The sequence below is a fragment of the Anabas testudineus genome, chromosome 18, assembly GCF_900324465.2.
Source record: "Anabas testudineus chromosome 18, fAnaTes1.2, whole genome shotgun sequence".
In the NCBI taxonomy this organism is placed as follows: Eukaryota; Metazoa; Chordata; class Actinopteri; order Anabantiformes; family Anabantidae; genus Anabas; species Anabas testudineus.
The window spans coordinates 2,281,573-2,299,874 of NC_046627.1; the positions used below are offsets into that span (position 1 = coordinate 2,281,573).

At 44.8% G+C, this 18,302-nt stretch overlaps 1 protein-coding gene across 1 annotated transcript; it reads right to left on the bottom strand.

Moving 5' to 3' along the window:
• Window positions 1-4,524: 4,524 nt before the first annotated feature.
• Window positions 4,525-11,012, bottom strand: LOC113168680. Its single transcript, XM_033326736.1, has 3 exons — window positions 9,286-11,012; window positions 7,102-9,166; window positions 4,525-6,954 (listed from the first exon to the last, which is right to left on the bottom strand). Exons 1-3 carry the CDS (start codon window positions 10,899-10,901, stop codon window positions 4,525-4,527), a joined length of 6,111 nt encoding a protein of 2,036 aa, XP_033182627.1. The 5' UTR covers window positions 10,902-11,012.
• Window positions 11,013-18,302: the final 7,290 nt, after the last annotated feature.

Below are 18,302 nucleotides of genomic sequence, written 5' to 3' on the forward strand. Positions count from 1 at the left end.
CAGGGGGCAGCAGAGGACTTTTAGTTTGTCCAACAACAGGTGATGGTTTTAACAGTTTCATTTATAAAGTTGAATCTTTAATGTCACACGAGAACTTTCCATCATCATCATCATCATCATCATCATCATCATCGTCCCTGCAGAGACAATGGTGTTCAGTAGATAAAGTGTCCTGCTCCAGTTCCACATTAACATAACAAACTCTATCAGTTTCATTTGTTTGTCTGTTCATAAACTTTGCGTTCGATTAGTCTCAACGTGTTTTATAGTAAATGTAAAACATGTGGCTTCACTTCCAGATCCAGATGCTGGTGGAACAGAAACACACCCAGTCATTTGGCTGCTGCAGTGTAAATAAAAGGTGGAGGTTTGTGTGTTATTACTCACAAACCTCCACGTTAAAACGTTTCCACAGTTGTTCACACAGCATAAATTGAGTTACTAAATTTAAATAGTTCAAAATAAGTAACATTACAAACACGATGAATTTTCCTCCTGAACTGTGTTTGTGTGTTTGACGAGTCAAAGATGGCGGCTGCTGTTCTCTGTTTCTTGTTCATCGTAGTGATGCACAACACTTCCTGCTTTTTATTCAATGTGTTTAAAGCTGTTTTGTTCAGTTTAGTTTTCTAAGTGGATTATTTGATATCTCTAAATGATTCAACGTGTTTCTTTGTTCAGTGTGAATAAACACACAGTTCAGTTTGTCCTGAGGTGACGAGAGAAAATGAAACACACAGAACAGAGTGAACAACACGCTGAACAAATTAAGGTGTGTATAGATTTTATCTGTATTTCATTTATTCTCTGTGTCTCATATGTTGTAACAAAACCACTGCTTCTATTTCTATTCTATTAGTTTTTTCAAATGATTTTGCAGAAAAACTACAATAAAACAACCAAGGAAAGTCCCTGTGTCCCTGCAATGATGCAAATACATCATCTGTAACTACAGCACCCACACCGAGGTTCCACTAGTCAGTTCACTCTGCAAGATCCAAGCCTGGTTCAGGTTAGTTGAGGACTTTAAAAAGCAACAACTATGTTGCTAACTAAAAGAGATCTGAGACATTTTTAAATCTCCGTATGTTGATGTGCTTCAACAATAGGAGGTTGGCATAAATTGTATTCTTTATTCTAAATTCATTAAACCCCAAACAAAGACAAGAAAACAACTGGAAGACAAACCACAATTCAACATGTTAATCCTTGTCTCCTCCATCCTTGTCTCCTCCATCCTTGTCTCCTCCATCCTTGTTGGTACCTGTAGATGAGAAGCAGCAGTGAGTCAGCAGGTGTCAGGTAGGTGATGAGTGAAGAACACAACAGAATCCATTTCCTCTTCAAACTCCTGTCAGACATTATCTACTGCACTTTGATCCCATCACTCATACCAGCTGTTTTCTACAAAGTCTCATCAACACCAACATCTGATCTGTGATGTTTCACTCTCACATCAACAACCAGGAAGCAGCTTCAACTCTGATCCACACACACACACACACACACACACACACACACACACACTAACTCACCTATTTCAACAACTGTCAGGTGGATGATGCTGATCAGTTTGTAAGAAGCGTCTCTCTTCTTGCGGTTTGTTCCTCCCTGGTTGACTTGTCAGTAATATGATCCTTCGTCAGCAGGCAACGCATGGATCAGAATCAAAGACACGTCTCCATCCTTCACCTTAGCGTTCTTCATCTCAGCGTTCTTCAGCTCCGTCCAGCCCTTAGCATATGGACGCTGCTTGTCTGGAACATATCGCCCTTCCCACAGATAGAAATAACCTGCTTGTTCCTTCTCAGGTCTGGTCCACTCTACACCTGTGACAGGGGAACTGCTGGAACCTCGACATGACAGAGTGACCGTTTCTCCAGATTTAGCTTTGATGTTTATGGTCTCTGAAATAAAGAGGGAGCATCCTTCAGCTACATGCAGCATGAAGAGAAGACATCGTCAGTGTTCTCTGACTTTGTCTTCTACAGTTTTTATAGACACAAAAAAAGAACAACCCCCACACAAATACAATACCAAATGTCTTATCACATGTCCTGAAGACCTGGTATCTCATGTCACTGATCATCCCTTACATTCTTAAGGGTCGTAAATACACAGATGGTGTTTTTAGTATACCTGATCAAAGGATGTCCTTTCTGTGACTTTTCTTTCCTGAGGTTAGTTTGTTTGTTGTTTCTTAACAAAAGATTTTCACTACAATCACAAACAACAAACAAAATATAATTACGGTACATAATCTCTCAGTCTAATTAATCTAGCCACAGGGGTTGCAAGCCAGTGATTTCTGTGCCGGTCCCAAGCCCGGATAAATAGAGAGGGTTGTGTCAGGAAGGGCATCCGGCGTAAAAATTGCCAAAATAACCATGCGAATCATCAATAACACTTTCATACCGGATCGGTCGAGGCCCGGGTTTTTTAATTTGACTACTGTTGGTCGAAGAAAGAGGGGAGGCAGAAGGGTTCGTGGTCAGAGAGAGAAGGGAAAAGGCAGGAGCATAGGTTTGAGAATAGGGACTCTTAACGTTGGCACGATGACAGGGAAAGGCAGAGAGCTGGCAGACATGATGGAGAGAAGGAAGGTAGATGTTCTGTGTGTGCAGGAGACAAGGTGGAAGGGCAGCAAGGCATGTAGTATTGGAGGAGGATACAAACTGTTCTACCATGGTGTGGATAGGAAGAGAAATGGGGTAGGAGTGATCCTGAAGGGGGAGTTTGTAAACAGTGTTCTAGAGGTGAAAAGAGTCTCAGACAGGATGATGAGCCTAAAGCTAGAAATTCAAGGGGTGATGGTGAATGTAGTCAGTGGGTATGCGCCACAGGTTGGCTGTGAGTTAGAAGAGAAGGAGAGATTCTGGAGTGAGTTTGATGAGGTCATAGAGAGTATCCCCAGAGGAGAGAGAGTTGTTGTTGGAGCAGACTTCAATGGGCATGTTGGTGAGGGCAACAGAGGTGATGAGGAGGTGATGGGAAGGTTTGGTGTAAAGGAAAGGAATCTGGAAGGACAGATGGTGGTGGACTTTGCTAAGAGGATGGAAATGGCTGTAGTCAACACTTACTTCCAGAAGAGAGAGGAACACAGAGTGACATACAGAAGTGGAGGTAGGAGTACACAGGTGGACTACATCCTATGTAGACGAGGTCATTTGAGAGAGGTTAGTGACTGCAAAGTGGTGGTAGGAGAGAGTGTAGCCAGACAGCACCGCAATGTGGTGTGTAAGATGACTCTGGAGGTCAGGAAGAAGAAGAGAGGGAAGACAGAAAAGAAGACCAAGTGGTGGAAGTTAAAGAATGAAGAAACTTGTGAGGAATTCAGACAGAAGTTGAGACAGGTTCTGGGTGGTCAGGATGAGCTTCCAGATGACTGGGAAACTACAGCAGAAGTTATCAGGGAAACAGGTAGGAAGGTGCTAGGTGTGTGTAGCATATGCCTACACAGCAGATGCCACGTGATGTGCAAGCACAGATCTAAATGGGCCAGTTCAAAAGATCTACAGGTTCGGCTCTGGGAGGATTTAGATCGTGCTTTGAAACACACAGACACAGAAGTAGAGTGCATATAGGTGAATGTATTGATATTTACAATATTTACAAAAGACAATCAACGCCAACAAAATAATCAGTCCATAAGCCCACCCGGGCAGAAGTCCATGGCACAGAGACTGGATAAGCCTCAGGAGGAGATAATACACAATTGGGAGAGCAGGCAACAGCGCCTCCTACCGCACTGGCAGATGTATGGCTGTCAGCTCTCCAGGGCTGGTTCTTCAGGCCCAAGGCCAAGTGGTAGCTCGCCATCTTATAATAGGAAAGGATTCAATTCCTGGGCTAGGATAAGAAACCTGGCCAGTACAGAACAGGACCAACTGTTAGTACAAACATTCAGTATACACATGTTATTAATAAATTCAGTTCTACATGTACATGATTTAAAGTTCAATTTGTCACAATAGACAACTATTCAACCATACAATAACTCGAAAACAGACAATTATAACAATCAATTCCAGTCAAATCAGCAATGTTTCCATTATTAGTATTAAATATCTCAATACATATATGCACATGATTGGGAAAGTGAAGCTAGCGCCCGCGCTAAGCTAACAAGCCCCAATCAATACATACAAAATACAAACAATGCAATGTGGTGCTAGCACACCTACAAACAAAGCAGACACTCACCAGTTCCCAGTTGCATTATACCTCATACAGCACAAACAAGGTGTGTTTGCGAATGGCCTGAGACATCTACAACTGAGAGTCATACCAGTAAGTGACATGACAACAATGACAGAAGATACCACAGTTATAATTGATGGAAACCTCCTGCAGCAGCTCCAAACTTTCTCACTCCACGTCGTAACAATGAAGCGCCGCCATTTTTAAATAACCGGAAGTCCCGTAAAATCTCGCGGCAAACCCCGTGAGAACCCTCGCGAGATTTCCGACATAAACGGCCGAAAAAGGACAGCCTAGAAACGGCTGGGTTACACCCTCCCCTCTTTAGTTCATGCACGTCCCTGTTGCATGCAGAACTACAGGTTCGGGTTGACTGCGGGAGACAAGGTCCACTGCAGGGGCATGACTGAGAACCTTCGTGTAGGTATCAGATAGGCCTTTAAACACAGCCTGGACAACCGAAATGAATGGGTTACGCAATACAGAATATAGCACTCGGCTTGGTGCTTGACAATGCCGAGTAGAGTGTCTGAGGGCTGCCTCAGCCTCTACTGGACCAGCAGGCATGTCAACAGAACCAGGATTTGCAGCACCTACTGATGACTCAGATTGGTCAGGCTCCAGATCTTCAGTCTCAGGCTGCACAGACAAATCGGCATCAGGTAAGTTCTCAGACACATTGGCGAGAACTTCTCCATCCATAGACAGTTCCACAGCTTCAGGTAAGTAAGCTCCAGGATTTTCTTCCATCCCAAGCTCTTCGAAGATTTCCTCGGACTCATTGCCAGACGTGGACGGATCACCTCCCTCGGACAGAGACACAGATCCTTGGACCTCAAGCAAGCGATGGTCAGGTGGTATCACAGGTACAGGAGCTGTTATTGAAACAGGTGGCAATGGATCGGAGTCTGTGCTACTTGGAGATGATAGGATGAACTCCCTAGTATCACTAGACACTGGTAATGGCTCAGGTCGACTGGATCCTACCACAGCGAACGCGACTGGTGGCTGGACAGAAGCTTCTAGGAAGGCTGCATCAGCATCCTCTTCCTCCAGACCAGTGAGTTCGGGGTGGTTTTGTGTCTGGCTTCGTGTCTTTGGCCTGACAGCAGGAGTAGCTATTGGAAGGTCTTCAACTCGATCTGCTGGAAGGAACCCACAGGGCAGAAGCAAGTCTCTATGGAGTGTGCGGGTTGGTCCATCCCTAGTCTCGGGTTTCACAGTGTAGACAGGGAGGTCGCCTGCACGCTTGGTGACAACATACACCTCTTGCTCCCATTTATCCTCCAGCTTGTGTTTCCCACGAAGTCTAACGTTGCGGACGAGTACGCGGTCCCCAACCTCCAGACTGCAGGGTGTTACTCTCCTGTCAAAGCGGCTCTTGTTTTTCTCAGCCGACTTGAGTGCATTCCTTGTAGCCAGCTTATAGCTCTCCTCAAGGCGAGATCGGAGGTCCCGGACATACTCCGAGTGGGAAATAGAGGAAGGTTCTTGAACTGGTAAGCCAAAAGCTAAATCAACTGGAAGCCTTGGCGATCGACCAAAAAGGAGTTCGTAAGGAGTGAACCCTGTGACCTCATTCTTTGTACAGTTGTAAGCGTGTACAAGGGGTTTCACGTGCTCTCGCCATTTAGCCTTTTGCTTAGATTCCAGAGTTCCCAGCATGCTCAGGAGGGTCCGAATGAAGCGCTCAACTGGATTTCCCCGTGGATGATAGGGAGTAGTTCGAGTCTTCTTGATTTCGGTTACCTCGCAGAGTTCCTTGATCACTTTTGACTCGAAGTCTGGCCCCTGGTCTGAGTGCAAGCGCTCTGGAATGCCATAGTGGACCATAAAGTCATTCCAGAGACACTTAGCAACAGTCTTGGCTTTCTGATTGGGAGTGGGTATGGCAACTGCAAACTTGGTGAAGTGATCAGTAAGAACAAGGATGTCTTTTGTGTTTGCACTGTCAGGTTCCAGTGACAAAAAGTCCATACACACAAGTTCAAGTGGACGATAAGTTCGAATGTTGACCAATGGAGCGGCCTTCTCTGCCAGGGCCTTACGTCTGACACACCGGCCACAAGTTTTAATGGTTTGGTTCACATCTACAGCCATCTTTGGCCAGAAGAATCGCTGGCGCACAAGGTCGAGAGTGCGCTCTATGCCCATATGCCCCATGTCATGATGAAGGGCTCTCAGGACTGTTGGGCGTAGATTGGGAGGAAGAACTAATTGGAGAGTGAGATGGTCATCCTCCTGCCTCCTTCTGTACAACACGCCGTCCTCTAACTCCAGCCGGTTCCACTCTCGCAACAGCAAAGGCAGCTCTGTTAGCTCCTTTCGAGCTGTAGGAGGAACCTTTTCACCAGTCTCAAGCTGATGGATGACCTCACGGATAGCAGGGTCAGCTTGTTGTTCTGCCTTTAAATCAGCACGGGACAGAGATGGGATGACCGGAAGGCCATGGAATTCTTCGTCATGGTAACTGTCTGGAATGGCTTTGATACTGGCTGTTAAGGACTCAACCAGGGTAATGTCAGAGTGTGGAGGGTCGGATTGGAGATGTGCTCTCACCAGGCAGCTCTGGCAGATGGCGTCCACGACATCGGTAGAGATCTCGTCTGCATCGCCAGGCTTGCACAGTTGCTTGGTCAGGTGTTGAACCAGCTCATACTCCTTACAAAGATGATCCTCTTCAGGCACTTCTCCCTGCGATCGCCTTGATAAGGCATCAGCGTCGAAGTTGTACCGGCCAGCACAGGGCTGCAGCTTGAATGAGTATGTAGAAAGTGCAGCTAACCATCAATGGCTGGTGGCATCAAGTTTCGCTGAGGTCAAGACATACGTGAGGGGGTTACTGTCAGTGATGACTGTGAAGTTAGCACCATAGAGGTAATCATGAAACTTCTCTGTTACACTCCATTTCAAGGCCAAGAACTCAAGCTTGTGAGCCGGGTATCTCGACTCGCTTTGGGACAGGCCGCGGCTGGCATAAGCGATAACTTGAAGCTTATCCTCCTGTTCCTGGTACAGGACAGCACCTAATCCTGTGGTGCTTGCGTCTGTATGCAAAATGTAGGGCAATTTAGGATTAGCAAAACCAAGCACAGGAGCAGAGGTCAGCTTGTCAATAGCCATTTCAAAGGCAGTTTGGCAGTCTGAGGTCCATCTCTCACCGAAAGGCTGCTTCGCTTCCAAGTACTTCCCTGCAGGAGCCTTCATCGTGGTGGACCGACGAACTGGTGCATAGCCTCGAGTAAGGAGATTCAAAGGTTTAACGATGGTGGCATAGTCCTTGATGAAACGTCTGTAGTAACCAGCGAATCCCAGGAAAGATCTCAGCTCCTTGAGGTTTCGGGGTACTGGCCAGGATTTTAATGTGGAGATCTTCTCTGGATCCGTTTCCACACCTTTTTCAGACACAACATGGCCCAAGTATCGCACGCTGGTCTGGAAAAACTTGCATTTCTCGGGGGACAATTTCAAACCAAACTCTCTTAATCGGTGAAGTACTCGCAACAATCTTTTCTCATGTTCCTCAAGAGAGGCGGAGAAGATGATGAGGTCGTCGATGAACACAAGAACTTCGTTAAGATGCAAATCTCCCATACACTTCTCCATTAACCTCTGAAAGGTGCTTGGGGCGTTTGTTACTCCCTGAGGCATCCGATTCCATTCCCAGAATCCCAGTGGGGTGACGAATGCAGTCTTCGCTTTGTCTTCCTCATTCATCTCTGTTTGGTAGTACCCTGACTTCAGGTCTAATACACTAAACCATTTGGATCCAGTTAAAGCTGAAAAGGATTCCTCCAGGTTTGGGAGATCATAAGCATCCTTAACTGTCTGTAGGCTTAGTTTTCTGCAGTCAATGTACAGCCTAACATCGCTGTTCTTCTTACGGACCACCACAATTGGAGATGAAAAGGGTGACTCCGACTCTCTAATGACTCCAGCTTCAAGCAGATCCCGTAGATGTTTCCGCACTGCTTCAAGATCTTGTGGATGGATTGGACGTGTGCAGTGCTTGAAGGGGGTCTCATCATGGAGCTTGATGTGATGTTGGACCTTATTTGTGCAGCCAAAGTCCAGGTCGTGTTGGGAAAAAACGTCCGACAGGTTGTTCAACTTGGCTGTAATACGCTCTTTCCATTCAGGTGGAATGGGTGAGTCAGCAAAGTTAAACTCTGTTGTCATTTTCCTGTCGGCAGTAGGGGCAACGACTTGCTGTGACAAGATCGTGGGCGTCTCACAGATGTCAGCAATAACAGACAAAGGTGGAATCAAAGCATCTTGTTCAGAATCATTCTTGATGATGACAGGGATCTTATATGGGGAATGACATGGAAGAGTGATTAGGCAACTCTGCACACACAGCCCCCCAGGCAGAGGTGAGGATGGATGCTCGATGAGAGCCCACGTGACTGCAGACGGGGTGTCGATCTTGGCAAAGCCCTCCAACACAGCGGTGTGACCTGCATTAACAAGGGTTAGCATACAGTTGTTCAGTTGTACCACTCCTGTCCTTCCCACCTGGCTCTTCTGGTACCATAACTCAAGAAGTTTCAGCACTGCTTGATAGCCATGAGCACAGGGCTGAAAGGTGTTGAATTCACTGCTGATGTATTGGGCATACAGTACCTGGAAGGTGTTCATGCCAATGAGCACAGGTGACGGGCTGTCTGGATGGACATCTGGAACCACGAGAGCCAGCGTTTGGACCTCAAAGTCAGACCCTAAAAAGTCTTTAGGAAAGGTGATGGTTGTTTCAACATAACCCAAATAAGGCACAGATTGTCCTGCGGCACCTTCCACTTCCAACAGCATATCCAATGGCTTCACAGGTCGATCAGCAAGATTCTTGTTATAGAACGAAACTGGAACTGTTGTCACCTGTGAGCCTGTGTCCAGTAGACAATTGCAGCGGGAGCCGGAAATGGTCACCATAGCAGAACACTTTGAGCCGATGAGCCCCTTTGGGAGTCTGACTGGGTTATTCTTTTCTGCGGACTGTGTTGAACTCTGAGCCACTTCCTTTTTCTTGGGACAGGTTTGGTCTCGGGGCACTGTTTGTCCCTCAACAGGTACCGGACTTAGTTTAACTGATGTGAGCGTTGAGTGTTCTGCTGCTTCTGAGCATACTGCCTCTTCTGTCTTTCTACCAGTGTTGGATTTGGCTTGTTTTCACACTGTGGTCTTATGTGACCATCTTCCCCACATCGAAAACAATAGCCTGGCTTAGGCTGAGATGTGGCTCTGTAGGATGATTGCTTTTCCATCTTGCTGGATCGCTTGACAAAAGTCTGGGTCTTTGGGAGAGAAGTGGGTGACTGATGAGCAGTCAACAATGCCAACTGTCGCTGAACATCAGCTAACTGTTGTGCCAATTGCTGCGTGATGTTGGTCAGTGCAGCCACAGCTCCCTTCTCACTGTCTGTATGAACAAACTGCGCATGGGTGGAAACCTTCTGCTTTGTGGACCCGAGGTGCTGTTTCATGCGCAAGGCTTTTGCAGCTTCCCGGTCCTCTTCGGTGCGCAGAAGGAGGAGCAGTTCAGCAAAGGTGGGTGGCTGCGCCTTCTTCTGTTTCAGCTGGAGCTCTATGATTAAATTGTCATCCCAGCATCCCCGACAGAACTGGTTCAGCAGATGGCGATTGGTGTCAGCTTCTGCAGCTCCACCCCTTTTCACTGCAGAGTTCAGTGTGACTTGGAGGCATTGAAGATAAGCTGATGGTGTTTCTCCAACATTCTGGAAGGTGTCCATGAACTTCGCAAATAGCTCATCACCATCTTGGACTGTGGCATAGGCGGAATCCAGTGTCTCCAAATACACAGCAGGCATGGTATCAGGACTCAGGTGCTTGATAATATCAGCTGCTGGAGGTAAGAGACTGTCCATTATTCGTCTTGAGCGTTGTAGGTCAGACACAGCTGGATCCTTCAATAACAAATCCACTCCAGTCCTCCAGGTTTCAAAATCAGCCTCATGATTGGGTCTAGGCACACGTCCTGAAAACACTCGGAGTCGTTGGTGGTGTGTTGTGGTGTCCTCATTCTTCACAATGTGCTCCACGACATAGCGCTGGACCTCAGGGGGATGAAGATCCAGACTGGGGGTGGAAAGTCGAGGAGGTTGTGTTGCGAGACCCACTGGTTGGCGTGGTTCATGTCGCGGACTGGGCACTGCAGTGACTGAACCTGGCACTCTGGCGACTGACGGTGGGACAGGTGATGGGTTGCTCACCAACGGCAGAGCAATAGCTTCAGAGTCTGGAGATTGCTCCTTCACCTCTGGAGCAGGCCTAAGTGCAGCAATGGAAAGACCAATCTGAGTCATCATTGCTGTCAATACATTCCCATAATCCATACCAGTCAGCTTAGCTAGGTCCTGCAAATCAGACAAGTAGGACGTGGTTTTACTCCTGGCAACATGCGTGGTGCACACAGTAGGCAAATCCGAAAAGACAAAAGCATGATCATCAGTTACCAAGGTGTATGGTAACTCGGGACGCAATGCTTCTAAAGCAGTACCTGAGCAAAATTCGACCACCAGTGTTTTGTCGAATTCGGACTCAGGTTCTGAAATTAATTCAAATTTGTTAACCTTACCATACTGGTCTAAGAAGTTAAAGACTTCGTCATTACTGTCCTTTACTGATATGCCCTCGACTAAAACAGCATTTGGGATTTTGATGTCGCGCTTCAGAAAGACATCCATATTGTTTAAAATAGCAAATGGCAGACCAACAGATCAAAGTGTGATTCGAGACACAACCAATAAATCCTCCTGGCTAGCTCGCCAAAATTTATGTAGCATATGCCTACACAGCAGATGTGGTAGCTCGCCATCTTATAATAGGAAGGATTCAATTCCTGGGCTAGGATAAGAAACCTGGCCTGTACAGAACAGGACCAACTATTAGTACAAACATTCAGTATACACATTCTATCAATAAATTCAGTTCTACATGTACATGATTTAAAGTTCGAATTGTCACAATAGACAACTATTCAACCATACAATAACTCGAAAACAGACAATTATAACAATCAATTGCAATCAAATCAGCAATGTATCCATTATTAGTATTAAATATCTCAATACATATATGCACATGATTGGGGAAGTAAAGCTAGCGCCCGCGCTAAGCTAACAAGCCCCAATCAATACATACAAAATACAAACAATGCAATGTGGTGCTAGCACACCTACAAACAAAGCAGACACTCACCAGTTCCCGGTTGAATTATACCTCATACAGCACAAACAAGGTGTGTTTGCGAATGGCCTGAGACATCTACAACTGAGAGTCATACCAGTAAGTGACATGACAACAATGACAGAAGATACCCCAGTTATAATGGATGGAAACCTCCTGCAGCAGCTCCAAACTTTCTTACTCCACGTCGTAAAAATGAAGCGCCGCCATATTTAAATAACCGGAAGTCCCGCAAAATCTCGCGGCAAACCCCGTGAGAAACCTCGCGAGATTTCCGACATAAACGGCCGAAAAAGGACAGTCTAGAAACGGCTGGGTTACATGTGTCATCTGGAAAGAGGAAAGAAGGTAAAGACACTTGGTGGTGGAATGAGGAAGTACAGGAATGTGTCCAGAGGAAGAAGTTAGCTAGAAGGAAGTGGGATGTAGAAAGGACTGAGGAAAGTAGACAGGAGTACAAGGAAGCGCAGCGTAGAGTGAAGAGGGAGGTGGCAAAGGCCAAACAGAAAGCTTATGATGAGCTGTATGACAGGTTAGACACAAAGGAAGGAGAGAAGGACTTGTACAGGCTAGCCAGACAGAGAGATAGAGATGGGAAGGATGTGCAACAGATAAGGGTGATTAAGGACAGAGATGGAAAGGTGCTAACAACCCAGGAGAGTGTGCAGAAAAGATGGAAGGAGTATTTTGAGGAGCTGATGAATGAGGAAAATGACAGGGAAAGAAGGGAGGAAGATGTGGATGTTGTGGAGCAGGAAATAGCAGAGATTGGAAAGGATGAGGTTAGGAAGGCTCTGAAAAGGATGAAGAGTGGAAAGGCTGTTGGTCCTGATGACGTACCTGTGGAGGTGTGGAAGTGCTTAGGAGAGACAGCAGTGGAGTTTCTAACCAGTTTGTTCAATAGGATTCTAGAGAGTGAGAAGATGCCTGAGGAATGGAGGAGAAGTGTTCTGGTTCCGATCTTTAAGAACAAGGGTGACACGCAGAACTGCAGCAACTATAGAGGAATAAAGTTGATGAGCCACACAATGAAGCTGTGGGAAAGAGTAGTGGAAGCCAGGCTTAGGAAGAAGGTGGAGATTTGTGAGCAGCAGTATGGTTTCATGCCCCGTAAGAGCACCACTGATGCTGTTTTTGCTTTGAGAATGTTGATGGAAAAGTACAGAGATGGTCAGAAGGAGCTGCATTGTGTCTTTGTGGATTTAGAGAAGGCGTATGACAGGGTGCCGAGGGAGGAGCTGTGGTACTGTATGAGGTCGTCGGGAGTGGCAGAGAAGTACATCAGAGTAGTTCAGGACATGTATGAGAGAAGTATGACGGTGGTGAGATGTGCTGTAGGTCAGACAGAGGAGTTCAAGGTGGAGGTGGGACTACACCAAGGATCAGCTTTGAGTCCCTTCTTGTTTGCTATGCTGATGGACAGGCTGACAGATGAGGTCAGACAGGAATCTCCCTGGACAATGATGTTTGCGGATGACATTGTAATTTGCAGTGAGAGTAGAGAGCAGGTGGAGGAACAGCTGGAGAGGTGGAGGTTTGCTCTGGAAAGAAGAGGCATGAAGGTCAGTCGTAGTAAGACAGAATACATGTGTCTGAACGAGAGGGATCAAGGTAGAAGTGTTAGGTTACAGGGGGCGGAGGTGAAGAAGGTGCAGGAGTTTAAGTACTTGGGTTCAACAGTTCAGTGTGATGGGGAGTGTGGAAAAGAGGTGAAGAGGAGAGTGCAGGCAGGTTGGAGTGGGTGGAGGAAAGTGTCAGGAGTGTTGTGTGACAAAAGAGTGTCAGCAAGACTCAAAGGAAAGGTGTACAAGACAGTGGTGAGACCAGCTCTGCTCTATGGGTTAGAGACGGTAGCAGTGAGACAGAGACAAGAGGCTGAGATGGAGGTAGCAGAGATGAAGATGTTGAGGTTCTCCTTAGGAGTGACCAGGTTAGACAGAATAAGGAACGAGTACATCAGAAGGACGGCTCACGTTGCCTGTGTTAGCGACAAAGTCAGACAGGCCAGACTGAGATGGTTCGGACATGTTCAGAGGAGGGATAGTGAGTATATTGGTAGAAGGATGTTGGAGATGGAGCTGCCAGGCAGGAGGACAAGAGGACGACCAAAGAGGAGATATATGGATGTTATAACAGAGGACATGAGGTTGGCTAGTGTTAGGGTAGAAGATGTTCGATAGAGTGAGGTGGAAAAGGATGATTTGCTGTGGCGACCACTGATGGGAAAAGCCGAAAGAGAAGAAGGAGAAGTTAGAGATGGATCAGGTGACTCTGAACCATCTCTTAGTTATGCTGATATAGGTTAGTCTGCTGGGGGACCTCTACTGATAAACTGAGCTCCTGTCCTCTCTCCTTTCTCCTGTATCCATTCAAATTCTACCATTTCATGTCATTAACTTTGTGTCTTCTCTCTCCTGTAGTTGTGTTTCCTCCTCTCTGTACTTTTCTGCAGGTATTGAATTAAACTGAATTGTTGCAAGGTAATATTGTTCTAATCAAATTAAACTCCTCACACTTATCCTGCCTACCCTTGTAAGTCGCATTGGATAAAAGCATCTGCAAAATAACTAAATGTAAGTGGCTTGTAAAAGTATTCATACCCCTTGAACTTTTCCACATTTTCTTACATTATGATCACAAACATAAATATATTTTATAGGAATGTTATGTGAAAGACCAACACAAAGTGGCATACAATTGTGAAGTAGAAAGAAAATTATACGAGTTTATTCATTTTTTACAAATAAAAAAAGTACAAAAGTATTCAGCCCCCCTGAGTCAATATTTTGTGGAACCCCCTTTTGCTGCAATTACAGCTGCAAGTCTTTTGGGGTATGTCTCCACCAGCATTGCACATCTGGAGACTGAAATTTTTGCCCATTCTTCCTTGCAAACCAATTCAAGCTGAGTCAGATTAGATGGAGATTGTTTGTGAACTGCAGTTTTCAGATCTTGCCACAGATTCTCGATTGGAATTCAGTCCGGACTTTGACTGGGCCATTCCAACACATGAATATGTTTCATTTTAAACCACTCCATTGTGGCCTTGGCTTTCTGTTTAGGGTTGTTGTACTGTTGGAAAGTTAATCTCCGCCCCAGTCTTAAGTGTTTTGCAGACTCAGGTTTTCCTCCAAGATTTCCCTGTATTCGGCTCCATCCATCTTCCCATCAACTCTGACCAGTCTCCCTGTCCATGCTGAAGAGAAGCAGCCCCAGAGCATGATGCTGCCACCACGTTTGCCAGTTGGTATGGTGCATTCGGAATGATGTGCAGTGTTACGTTTCCGCCACACGTAGTCTTTTCCATTTGGGCCAAAAAGTTAAATTTTGGTCTCATCTGACCAGAGCACCTTCGTCCACACGTTTGCTGGGTCACTCACATGGCTACTGGCAAACTGCAAACTGGACTTCTTGTGGTTTTCTTCTTGCAACTCTTCCATAAAGCCCAGATTTGTGCAGTGCACGACTGATAGTTGTCTTATGGACAGATTCCCCCACTTGAGCTGTAGATCTCTGCAGTTCATCTCTGATCAGTGCGCTCCTAGTTCGGCCTGTTAGTTTAGGTGGACGACCATGTCTCTGTAGGTTTGCAGTTGTGCCGTACTCTTTCCATTTGCAGATGATGGACTGAGCAGTGGTCCGTGAGATGTTCAAAGTTTGGGAAATCTTTTTATAGCCTAACCCTGCTTTAAATTTCTCCACAACTTTACCCCTGACCTGTCTGGTGTCTTCCTTGGACTCCATGATGCTGTTTGCTCCCCAATATTCTCTTAACAAACGACAGAGGCTGTGACAGAACAGCTGTATTTGTACTGAGATTAAATAACACACAGGTGGACTCTATTCAGTCATTAGGTCAACATTCAATCAGTCAGCAACCATCAGGCAACTTCTGCAGGCCATTGGATGCACTCAGATAAAAGGGGGCTGAATACTTTTGCACACTGCTACTACTAATTTTCTTTCTACTTCACAATTGTGGGCCACTTTTTGTTGGTCTTTCACATAACATTCCAATAAAATATACTTATGTTTGTGGCCATAATGTGAGAAAATGTGGAAAGGTTCATAGGGTATGAATACTTTTGAAAGCCACTGTAAGTGAGATACCAAAACAGTGAAATAGCTTTTACTATAATGTACTCTAGTATGACTCAACCACCTATTATAACCTCAGTAATGAACATAGCAAGTAAAGTTAAATTAAACACCTTTCTGACATGTTCAACAAAAACCTTGTAACAGTAGAATTCATGTCAGGGCTGCTGTATTAGATTGTATTATACTGTACATGTACGGGTGTACCTAATAAAGTGGTCAGTGAGTGTCTTATGCTTATTGCTGACACTACAAACCATCTGTCATATTCCAGTCTCTGATTAAAGTCTGTCTGTTTTTTTTCAGTAGCTGTTTAACAGAGAGGATTGGGAATGGTTTCATTTTACATGCTCAGAGTTTAGGGTGTGTTTTCTTGTAAATCATGACTCCTCCCTCTGTGTCACAGACAGAACAACCAGGAAATAGAAAGAAAAATCATCTAAGATGTGAGATCTCTGCACTCATTTTCAGCCACATTGTACAGTCTAAAGTTTTTTCTAGAAACTAAAATCATTGACTCAAAAGAAGGAGAAAAAGAAGAAAGGATGTCTACATCAAGATTTACCTTTGTTGTGTGTCTCCTCACCTGTTTACTGAACCGTTCTACCTGTACAGGTAAGATGTGTGAACAGATTTAAAATTTACTGACATTTTTTTTCAGAGGTTTGTGTTGAGAGAACATCAGAATCTAATGTCAAATTGTTCTCAGAGGTCTGAAGTTAACAAAGTTCAGTTAAGATTACAGCTGTTAGTGTTGATCACAGTAAGTGACGCACTTATGCTCCTCTAATGGTGGAGTTAGTGTCGTTTTACTCTGTTGGTTTTATGGCGACGGTGGCAGAATCTTAAAGAAGCGGTGAATATTACTGTCAGAGAACTGAGCAGAGTTAGATAATTAAGTAACTCACATTCAAATATTAGCTTTTGTCACCATATGAGATGTTTAAAATCAGCTCCACATTTACTGACTGCTGTTTTTGTTCCACAGTCTGTAGGTAACAACACACTTTTGTGACTATTTTCTTTCACTGGAGTACTTTTCCTTTTGTACTTCATGTAAGATTTAGAGGTTGTACTTTAGTACTTTTATTTGAGTAGGAAAAATAAAGGGTACTTTTACATGAAGTGGTAGTATTTTCTACTCAAGTTCTTGCGATTTTAGTTACCTCATCAGGCCAGTATTAGAGATTTGGTTCATCATTACTGTGGACATAACTGTTATCAGTCAGGTCCTACTGAAATACTTAATGTATGTTATTGTAATCATTTATGAAGAAAACCTATCCGTTAAAGTTTGTAATTAAAAGAACAAAGTAGTCACATTACTAGGCATAAAGCAGAATAACTCAATGAACAAAAGAAGAAGTGAACAACATCAAGAGATGTAGCTGTTGTTTCAGTTTGCTTAGTTTTTTATTTTGAATTAGTCTTCTTCACTTTCCACTCTTTAACTATTCAATTCAATTCAATTTTATTTGTAGAGCGCTTTTTACAATTAACATTGTCACAAAGCAGCTTTACACAACCAAAGAACAGTATATGAACAGTGTATGTGTATGAGTCATAATAATGTGATTGTCCCTGATGAGCAAGCCGAGGGCGACAGTGGCAAGGAAAAACTCCCTGAGAAGGCAACAGGAAGAAACCTTGAGAGGAACCAGACTCAACAGGGAACCCATCCTCAAATGGGTGATTACATGCTGTGTAGGCAGCAGGCAGTCCAGTATAACAGTTAATGTCTTTAAGTTAATATGGAGTCCAGTTAGTTATTGCAGGCAGACTAGTTCCATTCCTGGACTATCGAGCGTTGAGTCGAGACCTCCAAGAAACAGCTTCCGACGTCCGCCGAGGCCGGGACCGACATCATAGTAGCTTGTGACCAATCCAGTCTCCAAACGCATCCCAAAGGGCAAACGGTAGATCCAGGCAACGAGATCTCCAGCCAGAAGTTGGGCATCAGGACGAGTCAGACAGGTCCAGAGGGCAAAGGGTGGAATGACGTGTAGCTCGACAGAGAGACAGGAAGAGGGAAAAGAGAGAGGGAGAGGGACAGAGAGAGAAGAGGAGAGATTGCAGTTAGTTGTATTCACAGTCAGATAAAGTTTGAGGTGAATGTATATTTAGTGTAGTGCAGCAGGGACTCCGGCAGGACTAATTATGACAGCCTAACTAAAAGGGTGGGTTCAGAAGAAAACACAGACATGAGGGCGCACTGGGATGTAGAGCAACCAAACACTTCACCGTCAACAAACCCGAGTGATCAGTGAGAGTTGGGAAGACAGCATCTAAACATACCAGTTCACCATAATGCTCTACGTCCATGAGTCCTTCCCAAATCTATTTACTCAAATGCTTGACTAAATAGGTAGGTTTTCAGCCTAGACTTAAACACTGAGACTGTGTCTGAGTCCCGAACGCTATTTGGAAGGCTATTCCATAACTTTGGGGCTTTGTAAGAAAAAGCTCTGCCCCCAGCTGTAGTTTTTAGGATACGAGGTACTGACAGGCAGCCAGCATCCTTTGAGCGAAGTAGGCGTGGTGGATACTACAACTACAAGTTGTTGTGGAAGTTGTGAGGATAGATTTAGATATAGTGTCTCACCATATTTCAATATTGGCAGCTTTTCATCCTTTAGTAGATGTGGGCATAATAATATTGTTTATTTATGAGTTAATCACACAAATGTCCACTAGCTTAACTAACCCATTAGAAATTCTGATTGAATCAGAGCAATATCTTTTTATAAATTGAAAGAGACTAAGTGCTTAACATCAGCCAAAATAAATATCCACTGTCACAA

Coding starts and splice junctions, on each gene's coding strand:
- LOC113168680 (XM_033326736.1), bottom strand. CDS start 10,901: ATGGATGTCTTTCTGAAGCGCGACATCAAAATCCCAAATGCTGTTTTA. Junction 9,167..9,285: donor AACACTCAACGCTCACATCA/GTTAAACTAAGT, acceptor TAACCCAGTCAG/ACTCCCAAAGGGGCTCATCG. Junction 6,955..7,101: donor TCTTGGCCTTGAAATGGAGT/GTAACAGAGAAG, acceptor TACTCATTCAAG/CTGCAGCCCTGTGCTGGCCG.